General features: G+C 45.2%; 2 protein-coding genes across 12 annotated transcripts in view; one reads left to right on the top strand and one right to left on the bottom strand.

Moving 5' to 3' along the window:
* Nucleotides 1–7,813, top strand: part of si:ch73-63e15.2 (protein strawberry notch homolog 2) — an 84,050-nt gene extending 76,237 nt beyond the window's left edge. For all 7 annotated transcript variants that reach the window (XM_024258997.2, XM_024258994.2, XM_024258993.2 and 4 more), the window contains 5 exons: nucleotides 2,061–2,153; nucleotides 2,237–2,368; nucleotides 3,316–3,392; nucleotides 3,577–3,767; nucleotides 4,099–7,813. In XM_024258997.2, the coding sequence (XP_024114765.1) occupies nucleotides 2,061–2,153; nucleotides 2,237–2,368; nucleotides 3,316–3,392; nucleotides 3,577–3,767; nucleotides 4,099–5,168 (1,563 nt within the window). In that variant the 3' untranslated portion in view covers nucleotides 5,169–7,813. The remainder of the gene's footprint in view (nucleotides 1–2,060; nucleotides 2,154–2,236; nucleotides 2,369–3,315; nucleotides 3,393–3,576; nucleotides 3,768–4,098) is intronic.
* A 1,763-nt stretch (nucleotides 7,814–9,576) lies between these two features.
* The window catches only part of cep63 (centrosomal protein 63), a 6,652-nt gene continuing 3,621 nt past the window's right edge, over nucleotides 9,577–12,607 (bottom strand). For 2 of the 5 annotated variants that reach the window (XM_024259174.2, XM_036211712.1), the window contains 8 exons: nucleotides 12,462–12,586; nucleotides 12,216–12,359; nucleotides 11,334–11,436; nucleotides 11,066–11,257; nucleotides 10,791–10,880; nucleotides 10,602–10,702; nucleotides 10,300–10,540; nucleotides 9,577–10,225 (listed from right to left, as the gene is read on the bottom strand). In XM_024259174.2, the coding sequence (XP_024114942.1) occupies nucleotides 10,034–10,225; nucleotides 10,300–10,540; nucleotides 10,602–10,702; nucleotides 10,791–10,880; nucleotides 11,066–11,257; nucleotides 11,334–11,436; nucleotides 12,216–12,359; nucleotides 12,462–12,586 (1,188 nt within the window). In that variant the 3' untranslated portion in view covers nucleotides 9,577–10,033. The remainder of the gene's footprint in view (nucleotides 10,226–10,299; nucleotides 10,541–10,601; nucleotides 10,703–10,790; nucleotides 10,881–11,065; nucleotides 11,258–11,333; nucleotides 11,437–12,215; nucleotides 12,360–12,461; nucleotides 12,587–12,607) is intronic. The other 3 variants (XM_024259175.2, XM_024259177.2, XM_024259176.2) reach the window with 2 other exon arrangements.

Here is a 12,607-nt window from a genome sequence, read left to right as displayed (position 1 = left end):
TCTTCCTGCACCTGGAGTGAGAATGAGGGAGAGACTGATCAGGACCCCCTCTCGTTGTGTCATTGAGGGGTGTCAAAATAAAAGCTCAGATGTTCGTTATTGAGGCTATTCAGCTTTTGTCAGATAGTAAGACACTGTAATGTTTCACCAACTTGTCAAGAAGCCAAAAATGAGACTTATATGACACGAGGACACGCAGCAGGAGAAATAATCATTTATTCGACACATTCTCCATGTGTTACTAACAGTGTAAGACTTTTATAAGCCGTTTTAATTTATGCGGCTCCAGACATATTTGTTTTTTATTGTATTGGTCCAAATTGGCTCTTTCAACACTTTGGGTTGCCGACCCCTGGTTTAGGCTAACGCGGAGAAACAAGGACAGTCAGTCCACCGACCAGAGGATAATCTAGATCTGTGATCCACAACATAGACCGGAGATATTCTACTCCACTAGATTATCCTCTGGTTTACATTCAAACCTGGAGCTACGTGATCTAATCAGATAACATATTTAAATGGTGACATTGAACACGAACATCTTCACTCACTATCGTTTTTCAGTTCGTACTGCTCTTCTTTTCCTCCTTCTTCTCACAGCAGTTTTTCTTTTTATTCAAAACACAAATGACATACTCTGAGAAACAAAGAGCAATAAACTGTAGATCAATTCTTCAAACGCCAGGAGGCATACATACACAAGAACAAAATGATGTTAAATTATAAAGCTGAGAAAGATGACATGTTTTAATTGTTTGGGTTTTTTATAGATTGTATGTAAAAACTAATTTGGGTCAATAATTCAGAAAAATTCTGAGCCTCATTGTTTAGTTTTGTGAATGAATTAAATATTTTTCTCACAGCAGTGGATATAGCAAAAACGCGACCACTTCAGTGTGTCTGTCGACAAAAACAATCCCTGATAAGTGATTTCCGTTGGCGCTTTCTTGTTTGCATCACATGTTTTTGTTGCCTTTACTTTTTTTTTCCTGCAATCACTATTTTATTACATTTTTTTTTTTGCAGTTTCTTATTTATTTGCCTTTACTTTTTTTGCTGCGATGGCGGTTCTCGGCCACCGTAGTTTGTCTCGGCCTGTGCCTAAATTTAGAACAATGCAGAGCTGATGACTTTTTTCCGTGCAGGCTCCTGTGAGTGTGCGCGTAGTGGACTGGTTCTTTATCTTCGCTTTCCTCCTGGGAAATTCTTGCGGCTCCCTCAGATTTAAAGTTTCACATAAGTCGTTCCCTCCAGGATTTCACGATGTTGCATAGACAACTACTAATGCAAATTCAAGCAGAGCCGAGATTTGTTCCTCACCCTGAAACTTTACATTTTCACCCAACTTTGACCAATCTACCATGACAACAGTCATGGTAACGACGCAGCTTCACCACTGTTTCCCTTCTGACTTCTATCCGATAGACGTGTTCTTTTTTATTAGCTCTCTTTAGCTCTCCGTCTTTTTTCCCTGTAAGCTGCGCGTGAACGCTCATTTGCGCTGAGTGCGAGTGTATTGATGATTTTTCATTGGAAAAACAGCGTCTGCACTATAGGTGAGTGCAGCAGCGTCATTAGCAGGGTGGGGGGTTAGTACGATGACACTTGGCAGCAGTAAGCCTGTGATTATGTGACGAAGCCCACGGCTGTGGAGCCACTGCAGATAGTAGTCGTACAAGATAATTACTGGGATGGTGTGCTTTTAGATGCCAAGTACAGGCTAGCATACTCTTGACATTTAAAGGCGAGCACTCAAAGAGAAGCTGCAGTCTTACAATGAGGGCAGCATGCTGCACTGGGGGCCCCACACACGTGTTGAGAGGAAGCCCGGCTCACTCAGGTCTAACTCTACAGCCCTTTCAGAGGATTAAGAGCCGCTCCAACTATTGTTTCTATGCATAAAGCTCTGTTAATGCTCTTCACGGTTTTATACTTGTGATTTGTGTCATTGCAGTATGGTCTGTAGACGTGTCTAGTTGTATATGACGGGGGTTAGCTAACAATCATACTCAATTTGACAGTAAAACTGTAACATGTTTTTAAAATCTATTCCCCTGCAGATCAGTGTGGACAGAGGTATGCCCTGGGAGGAGGCTTACAGTAAATCTCTCAATCTGAGTGGAAGTGATGAGGGATTCTATCTTTCCATGAAGGTGAGACCTGTGGATCCATGAACCCTACTGAAACCAGGGTCTGGTGTAGAACTTTCTTGCACTAACCTGTCTTTTCTCCGCAGCTGCGGGGTAGCCAGCCGTGTGTGCTGCTAGCTGAGCAAGGCAGAGGAAAGAACTTCATCGTCTACAAGCCCAACATTGGCAAGCAGACTCATCCTGAGAGCCTGGAGAAGCTGATGCAGCGATACCGAAAGGTACCAACACTTCAGCTTTATGTGCTTCACTAAAACAATGAAAGTCCAGCCTCCAAAATGTCTGTGAACTAGGGCTGCCACGATTAGTCGACTAATTGGAAAAAAAAATGCTGATTAGTTGACTATTAAAAGAAATCGTTTGTGGCAGCTCTTCTATGAATGTAGTTATTAGACTCTACTGCCCCCTTGTGGATTTTTCATCTTGCTAAAGTATTTCAACTCTGAAGATTTACAGTGGGCAAAAAAATTATTCAGTCAGCCACCAACTGTGCAAGTCCCCCCTCTTAAATAGACTGTAGGCAAACTTCTACGATGAGAGACAGAATGGGGAGGAGTGTAAGGAATTCCCATTGCAGCTTGCTGTGAAGAAATCAACTCTTGAAGCCACTATTGGAAAGTGGAAGACATACAAGACCACTGATAATCTCCCTGTGAGCAAAATGATCTGAAGAGCGGTGAGCAAAAATCCCAGAACCAAATGGAGGATCTAGAGAATGACCTGCAGAGCGCCAGGACCAAAGTAACAAAGACCACCATCAATAAAACATCCTCTGGGACTCAAACCCTGCAGAGGCAGACGTGTCCCCCTCTGTAAGCCAGGACATCTCCAGACTCGTCTGACGTTTGCTAGAAAGCATCTACTTGATCCTAAGAATATCACGTCAGGGACAACTGGCACTTTTGGTGGCTGACTGGGTAATCTTTCAACCCCCTTGAAATGGGGAAAGTTGTTCAATTTAAAATGAAAACATTATTGTTAATGTTCTATTTGTTACATGTGGCTGTCTTTGAGAACAGCGTAACAAATGTTAGATTTTCCTTCACAACTTAAACAAAAACGGCTTAATAGTTATTTCAGTGCTAAAAAAATGTCCTCCTGTCTGTATACAAACTGATGCATGTGCAGCTTGTGGGTAAAACAAATGGAATTGTAATTGTTCTTTCAGGTCACTGCTGATGAAGCAATGGACAGCTGGAAGAGCCAGTTTGATTTTTCCTTTGAGAAGTGCAGTCATGCTAACTGGTAAGTACATATCCATAAAACTCCTCAAATGTTCTGTGAACTCTGGAAAATTCAGTTCAGAAGTCTTTATCTTCAGATGTTCCAGAGGGCTCATAGATCAGTTTAGAACCTTTAGTGAAAATGTCATTTGAAGCTGAACATTTCACTAAAATCCTGACTTTGTATTAATCCTTTCATTCTGCAGGAACGGGAAGTGTAAGAAGATCGAAGAAGGTCAGGAGTGTCTGCAGGGCATGCGCCTGCGTCAGTACCACATGCTCTGTGGAGCTTTGTTGCGGGTGTGGAAGCGGGTGTCCGATGTGGTATCGGACATCACAAAGTCTAGTATCCTGCAGATCGTGCGCCTTAAAACTAAGCAGCATAACAAACAAGTCGGTAAGTAGATCCACTGCTTTAAGGGATTCAGGTACTGACAAAATACAAACATTTGTAAAACCATACAACTGCAGTACTACTGATCATTACTGCAGTACTAATGATCATTACTGCAGTACTACTGATCAATACTGCAGTACTACTGATCATTACTGCAGTACTACTGATCATTACTGCAGTACTACTGATCATTACTGCAGTACTAATGATCATTACTGCAGTACTACTGATCAATACTGCAGTACTCCTGAGTATTACTGTATTACTGGTGTGCATTACTGCAGTAGTACTTCATTGTCAGATTATAACATGAGTACTTCTCCTCTCTAAGGCATCAAGATTCCAGAGACGTGTGTGGCTCGTGTGCGTGAGGAGCTGATGCAGATGGACAGAGAGGTGAAGAAGAAGCGAGAAGAGAAGCTGCAGCTGAAGAACAAGCATCTCCTGGAAAATCTGAGCAGTCAGAAGTTCTTGCTGAACCAGCCTGTTGCTCCCAGCTTCCCTCAGAACTCCATCCACAAACAGACTCTCAGCCAAAACGTTTTACAGAGGACTCATGCCGGACACATGTTCCAGATTCCGGGAATGCAGAGCCAGCGCTCTACACATGACTTATCCCTGTTGACCTTACAGAGACATCCCAGCAGCCCCCAACAAAGGACCTCCAACAACTGGCCCAGCAACTCTTCCACCCTCCATAACCAGAGCTCCCTGTCCAACTCGGTGAACCACAATGTCTCCCAGTTTTTTCCTCCGTCTTTAATGCCTTTTCAGCAGCTCAGTGACCCAGCTGTCCCACTCCGTCAGCCCACAATTCCTTCCAGCTTGTCTTCCCAAAATCCCCTGGAGGACATCTTTGACCTCACCTTGACCCCGCCTTCGCCCTCCACAGACAGCACAGAGGGACATCTGAACCTGGACGGCCTCACGGGCAACGCTGCCGAGTTTGAGAGCGACTTTAATTTGGAGGCTCTGATGTCCCAGACTCCTTCGCTCAGCCAGCCTCTGATGTTCCCTCAGCACCTGCACTCGTCCCAGCAGCAGCAGCAGAGCTTGCTCTGCAGCAGCCAACACACTGAAATCCTCGGTTTACTTGACTCCACCATGTCCCCACAGATGCTCACCAAGAAGGCCAGCCCTTCATCCTCCTCCTCCTCCTGTTCTTCCTCCACATCGTCCCACAGCCTCTTCTCCAGCCCGCCATCTTCCTCCTCTTCCTCGCTGTTTCCCCATCCCTCTTCCTGCTTCCCTTCATCCTTTCTTCTTTCCCAAGCGGACTCTGTGTCTGTCAGTAATGGACACAGCAGCTCGGGGCCCCTGGACGTCCGGGAGGCTTTGAACAGCATGCTGCAAGCCGGACCCGACCGCAAGTCTGTCATTCAGTACCGTCAGCAGGACTGAGGGCGGTGAAGCAGACGACGGCTGCTGTCTGGAACTGTGAGCGGTCTCCATGCGGCTCAGGGCTTCTCGCCGCGCCGCCGCCTGTCCTGTGCCATCTCTCTGTAGCATCCAGCGGCTTCTGGATCAGCATCCGATCCCTGAACCACAGAGCGCCCTCCACCGTACAAGGCAGCTGTTAACTGATAGGAAGCATCGAAATGAGGACTGACGGTCAAACAGAAGCTTCTAGACTGAGGCGTGGAGATCGTCAGTAAACCTCCTGCTGCTGATTTTATTGAGGTATGATTGATGAAGATGCTGGACGCCCAAAATGCCTTTGACTAATTGAACCCATACCTTTTAGACTTTGCTTTACTGTTACTACCCAGATCATGGCTGCTTGTTAAACGTGTATGCAAGGCTTGTCTGAATGAAGCGAAAATAGTTTAGAACTGGAAAAGAGAGGAAGACAGGAAACCTTTCAGCTGATTAGCCATGAAATGCCTCAGTTTGGAGTCTTCATCTTGATTCTCTGCTCGTATGAACACTAGTGTGACAAAAAGGGAGCGGGGTTCGTCTGCTGTTGCAAACAGTGCCTTTGAGAAGAAAAACTTTCAATGCAGTCTTTAAAGTCCATGTAGCCTAATGTACAGATTTGTATTCCATAGCGTAGGTCTAATTTTATTTTGCAAAGGTGTATTTATATGTAACTGTGAACCCCTGATGCGCCTGTGTGTCGCTGGGTGTTTCTGTGACCAGACGCTGGTGTTGGGTTGCCTTTCCTCAGCTCGTGGACGCTCCTGGACGCTTTCTGACTGTGGTTGTTTTGGTTGTGGAGACGTCACCCTGAGAGTGAAGCCGCTATGCAGAACACAGGACGGCCGAGTGGCAGAGGAAGGATGTTGGGGTGTGGATGTGGGCCTTGAGGGGCGTTCAAAGCAGTGAAGGTGCATCCTCAAACCGGCCGTTCCGCTCCAGAGCAGATGTTGACGCATCTCGGTCTCTGCGCCGCTTTCGGACTGACATAAATGATCTGCCACCAACAGGTTTCCCCTCAAAGCTGACAATAGCACACGTGTGATGTGTTTTCCTTTAGAACTTCTCAGGAACCGTTCTGTTGGTGTGGAGATACCATCTGTCCCGTCACGCGCTCTTCTCGTCTTTATGATGCTAGATTCCACATCAGTTTCTTGGTTTAAATTAACTTTCTTCAATGTCTGGGAACATCTGTGAGAAATGGATGGCCACAAAGCAATAAAACCAAGTACCAGGTGGATCTGAAACGGAAATGTTTGCCTGCAGCAGGCCAAGCTTTGTGTTGGTGTTATGGGGTGGACTCTGTGTTTCGGATGGTCTTGAAAGGCAGACGACCTTTGTACAGTACACGAGATGCATTGTTTTTCTGATCATTATTATGAACTTATTGCTATTTATATTTAAGGGATATTTAGATTTTAGAAATGTTATCTTTCCTATTCTAATAATCAATGAGGTGTTTGGTCAGGGAAATTGCTCGTTTTCAAGACTGCTATAAAACAAATTTGATGCTAACCTGCCACCAAATAGGATTGCACTGTTCTGTACTGCTGTACAGCGTCTGCGGCGTGTAGTCTCTTCATAGTCACGTCTACAACTCGTGGACCTCTTTTGTGTATGCAGAGATACCAAAGTGTCCCACAGACACCCGAAAAGTGACTGTCTCCCAGATGAGAGACCGTTGATCAATCTCAGGAAGAACCAGGTGTAAGTTTAGAGACGCGTTTCGTTTTTCCTTCTAGCAGATGTCCGTCTTACGTGTGCTGTGACCTGTGCTGTATTTATGTTGTAGAGAGTGGGGCTGCTCTGCTGTTTGTCTTTGTGAAACCTCCATCATTTGAAAAGTTTATGCCATCTTAGGACAAAGCGTTGAGTTTTTGTGTTTGTGTTCATGCTGTGTCATTCATGAAAATGTTGAGGGATTTGTTGAGTCGCCGCTGGATGACAGCAGCCCAACGCCACCTCCATCATCACAGCTCTCTGCTCATGTACACTCAAGATGTTCCTCATGTTTACACACACGCACACACACATTCATGTTGCACATTCCGAAGTTTTTCTCTGCATACTTTTTGTCACAAAAATAAAGCTTTATGCAAATGAGGTAAATAGACAAAAACTGGTTCAGAAATCCTTTTGCTCTTGTTTGTGTGCAGGTAGAGAGTCATTGAATCCTGTTTTGCATTTGCACTAAGAATGGCATAATCCAGTTACTGTGCTCCTCTTGGTTCTGATTGAGCGCTGCAAGCTTCCTGTTCCTGTTCTGCTTGGATTATTTTGCGTATACTGTAACCTTTTTTTCTCTTTTTAAACCATTTGCATCTTATGTCAAATGTTATCACTCAAATAATTTATTCTTAACACAAAAATGAAACAAAAACATGCTACTGATTGTATGTATTTTTAAACAAAGCCTATTTTTTCTGTAAAAAATGTGTTCAGCACTTTTATTCTGGGTTATTCTTTTTGTTTTCTATATATTTATAATTTAGATTCAAATGTATATATTGTAAAATTTGTGCCTTTTGACTAATTCATAAAAAGGATTTTCTACTTATTAAAGGAAGGACTATAAATAAAAGAGCAGTCTTTTCAAACAAACAAATAAAGCTGAGAGATTGCTGGAAGCAGGTCTGGTATCTTCATTTTTTACAGCAGAGTTCCACAGCCAGACCCGTCCTCAGACGCCTGTAGACACCATCTGAAAGCCATGTCCACGCGCTCTGTCGCCGCCGGGAGGAGGAACGTGTCACCGCCACATTATGCAACACACAACCTGCAACACTCACAGTCATTTTGATGGGAAAAGGTTAAAATGGAGAAGAACAGGAAAGACGAGGCCAAGGAGAGAATTCAGGATGAACTAATCAAATCAAACACCAGAGGTGTTGTCTGAGTTAAACTAAAGCTACTGAGATCTTCACTGGACTGATGAGAGGAGAAGCTAAACTCTACTAACAGGGACATCAGATATCAACACATCCTCTTCAGAAGTCACTGAGAGCAGCAGGAAGTTCTCAACCAGCTCCACCTCAACATGTTCTAACAGTTTACAAGAAGACAAAGACCCTGATAACTTTATTTACGAATAGTACCGCATAAATGATTTCAAAAACCATGTTAATCTAGATAGAAGACTGTCATTCATTCTCTTTACCAGTAGAAGCACGTGTACCAATCAATCAAGGACCGTCTACAGCAGCGGTGTCCAAATGTTTTCTCTCAAAGAGCTCAAGAGGGTCCGGTCCGCGCCAAATATAATATTTTATTGCATGTCATGAAATAAAAAGAGAAAATAAAGTTTAACTTATTTATTTTGAAACCTTTAACAGCAAGGCCTCACTGACCATTTTTAATAAATAAGAGCGCGCTAAAACAAACTTTGGACTTCATCGTCTGTCGTCGTCGCTCCATCTTAGCTGAAAAAGACGCTGAAAGCATCAGAAGTGACCGTGAAGACTCTTGGGGATTTCTAACACAAAAAAGCCCAGGGCTGACTCACTTGGGGTTGTTTCCATGACCGCAGGCAAAGAAAGTGCTAACAGCACCGTCCAGAGGCTGAAAGTATATTATAGCCGTAGAGTTTTGGAACATCAGAGAATCAATAAGAAACAGATACAGGGTTTTAACTCAACACTCCATGCTTCTGCAGCCACAGCTTGGCGGGCCAAATGTGGCCTTCGGGCCCCACTTTTTGCACCAATGATCTACAGACTATAGAACAGCCATCATAACCATAACTGACAGCTGGTCCAGCTGCCACAAGGACACGGATTTTCAATGAGAACATTTTAAACTTAATTACAGGAACAGAGTAAACAAAAATGATGAAGGAGCTGCAATAAGCGTATAAAAAATGATGACGTCAACAGTAACTGATAAAATGTCAGTTGGAACTGTACAATGTTTTAGGGCCGGGTTGATAACATAATTTAATCGATTTAAGGTTAATAGAATAATCATCGATTCATAAAAATATTGATTGATTTAGCACATAAAGCTAAAGTCTGCTAGCTTGATGCTAACATTTAATGGAATTTCAGTTGCAGAGCCCTGAACTAAATCAATATTATAGTATTTATTTATAACATGTATTATAATATTTACCATTATAATTTATCATTGTCTTTTTGACTATCTTTATGTCTAATGACAATCTTTTAAAGACATTTTCCTATTGTTGTCTATGTCATTATCACTGGTGACCGTTTTGACCCCAATCTGCGGGGAAACCATGCATTTGTGCGAGAGCTCCCTCTGCTGCTGCTTTGTGTTAGAGCACAAGAGGGAATGGAGGAGAGGATTGTCTTCAGAGTTCATTTCCCAACTCAAACCTCATCCTCTGTTGTGTAGAAAAGGGTCAATACAAACACAACACGCATGAGAGCTTTCATGATGTCAGAGTTTGAAGTCTTTATTTTCACACCAACAATAAAAGCTCCTCTTCATTTGTCTTATTTTGAACTGAAACTTTCTTCAGCAGTTTTGTTAGATAAATGCATTTCTGCAAAAACAGAAAGACGATCTATAAAAGAGCATTTCTGGTTTCATCTCAGACCTCAGGAGCAACGCGGTGCTGGTCTGAAAGATGTTGAAACATCTACAACTCAGCCAGGGTCGGGAGTCATGGAAACAACGAACCAGGAGGAGCATCGAGGCTCAGATTAAGAAACTTCCTGCCTCCACTCGTTCCTCCTGAAATGATGCTATGAAGGTGAAAGAATCTCTTTATTTCATGCTGGCGTTCTGCAGCGACCATGGTGAAGTTAACGTGTGTTGACGAGTTGCTCGGGAGGCTCTGCTGGGATTTCTGTTCACTAACCCTCTGCCAGAATGTTCCTCTCGTTTGATTAGACTGAGGCCCGCTCGCTGGAGGTCTGCTCCCACTCAGGCCTGAGGCCACGCCCCCCGTACTTGGACACTGTCCTGAGGTTATTCTCTCTCATTCCCAGGATGTGGGTGTCCAGCCTCTGCAGCAGCTCCTTGGACCGTAAGCTCTCCTCCTCCAGGAACTGTGAAACTGTGCTGTGTGACCAAAGCTCCTGTCAGCAGCGAGAGACAAAACGTTAAAAAGCTTTCAGAGAAGTCACCTCATAACCTCTGGACTTAGACTTACGCTTTGTCTTTCTTCATCCGGACTTGACGACGGGACAGAGTTCCTCCTGCTCGGCCCAGCACTGATGCTGCTGGAGGAGGAGGACAGAGGAGGCGTGGAGTCTTGGTCCTGGCTGCAGTGCTGCGCTCTGGGGGACATAGACAGAGCATGCAGCTCTTTAAAAAGCCTCTGAATCTCCCCCTCGCGGTGCGTGCTGCATTCTTGGGACTGGGCCCTCATGGCCTGTGAGTCCATCTGAAGCCTGCAGGAACAGGGTCTCTGAGTCTGGATCTGAGTGGATATCATTGACGTCCATCACCCACCTGTCTGGAGCCACTGAGCCCGCCTGCTCTGAGACATGATGCTGAGGGTCCGTTTGTTGCATGTGCTTCTCCCCGAGTGAAGCTGCTGAGGAGTCTCCCCTCTGAGGACAAAAGTGCACATTTACAAATGGATCCTGAAGACACCCCAGAGATGGAGCCGCTGTCATGGACACAGAGACTGAAACATGCCAGCTTTGGTGAAGGAGACTGCCGTCTCTGCAGCAGCTCATGCAGGCGCTGGTTCTCCTTTTGCAGAGTCTCCACCTGGGTCCAAGTCATCTGAGTGGATAAAGAAAACATGAATAGTCCTCCTCAGAAGCAGAAACAATCCAAAATCTGAAGACCTCAGATCCAAATCAAGAGAAATCCTTCATGCAAAAAGAAAATCCCTGTTCAACTGAGTTCAGAAGTCTTTGCTGCACATGGTCGGACTTCCACCCTCAGTCGGAGGTGGTGCAGCTCACCCTGAGCTCCGCTGCCCTCAGCTCTGCTCGCTCCACCTCAGCGTCAAGCTGCTGCTTGATGCTGGAGCCGCTCAGTGTGGCGATCGTCTGCTCTCGCTGGTGCAGATCGCCAGTCATCTTTGAAACCTTCGCCCGCATCCCCTCCACCTCAGCAGCGTGGGTCTGCCTGGCCATTTCAAGCTCCGCCCTCAGCTGGACAGCAGGGACAGTCAGGTAAACAGACATGGAGGCTACAGAGAAACAACAACTGCAGTTTGAAGGTTTTGACCTTTTTCAGTTCAGCAACCGAAGAGTCAAACTGGGCCTTGAGGCCGGTCACTTCCTGCTCCACCTCTGAGCGATCAGCTGCGTCTCTGCTCACAGTCTCCAGCCTGAAGGAAGAACTCTGATGAATATTCTACTTTGGGGAACACCATGAAGCTACAAGAGAGTTCTGTCACAGGTGGAAAACAGCAGCTGACTGAAGTCTTTCTGTTCCCGGTGTGGCCCAGAACCAGGCTTCCTGCCATTTCTGTGTCTCGTTCCAGAGCTGGAAAAGCCTGAATTCTGCTTTACTGGAAAGAAGGATCAGTCAGACCGTTCCGATTCTGGTTGTGAGAATGAAGCACAAATGACTGAACATGCACACTTGAAGGGTCATCCTTCTTCTGTGGCTTACTGACAGTCAACAAACAGCTTTATGATATCAGAGGACCATTTAGCTAGACAAAGATATTTGTGACGGAGAAGGAGCATAAACTGTGTGACGGACGCGGAACAAACATTTTGTGAAGAAGGTAGAGCCTAAACTGTATGACAAAGGCCGAGCCTGCATTTTGTGACGGAGGCGGAGCCTGCATTTTGTGACGGAGGCGGAGCCATTATTTATGGACAGAAACCGAGCCTACACTGTGTAACAAAGAAGGAGCCAACATTTTGTGAAGGAGGCGGAGCATAACTTTTGTGACGGAGGCGGAGCCTAAACTGTGTGACGGAGGCGGAGCCTAAACTGTGTGACGGAGGCCGAGCCAACATTTTGTGATGGAGGCGGAGCCTACATATTGTGATGGAGGCGGAGCCTACATATTGTGAGTGAGCAGTGAGTTTACTGTTGACATGGTGGAATCAGCAGCGCTGACATTTTCAGAGTTCTCATGTTTCCAGCATTTACCTCTCTCTGGTGCGTTTAAGCTCCGCCTTAAGGTGGGTCTCGCAGGCTCTGGAACACTGCAGCTGGACTGCAGACCTCTCCAGATCTCCTCTGAGGTTTTCCACTCCAGCCAAGCCCTGAGCTGACAGGCAATCCTCCAAAGAGCTGACACAACACACGGTTACACATGTCAGTCCCCATGCTGGTGCAGAGCGCTGCCGTGTGTTCCCACAGAGAGAAGCAGGTTGAAGACAAACATTCACTCACCGAATGACTTGATCTTTAGCTCGAAGCATTTGCTTTAGCTTAGCAGCTTCATTTTGAAGCCTCTGGTTCTCTCTTTGCACCAACGACTCCTGGATGCGAAGATCTTCCTGTTCCTCTGAGAGCTGCTTAAGAAAAAAAAAAGGAGA

The sequence above is a fragment of the Oryzias melastigma genome, linkage group LG4 (genome assembly GCF_002922805.2).
Source record: "Oryzias melastigma strain HK-1 linkage group LG4, ASM292280v2, whole genome shotgun sequence".
Lineage (NCBI taxonomy): Eukaryota > Metazoa > Chordata > Actinopteri > Beloniformes > Adrianichthyidae > Oryzias > Oryzias melastigma.
This window is presented reverse-complemented; position numbering and strand designations above follow the sequence as displayed.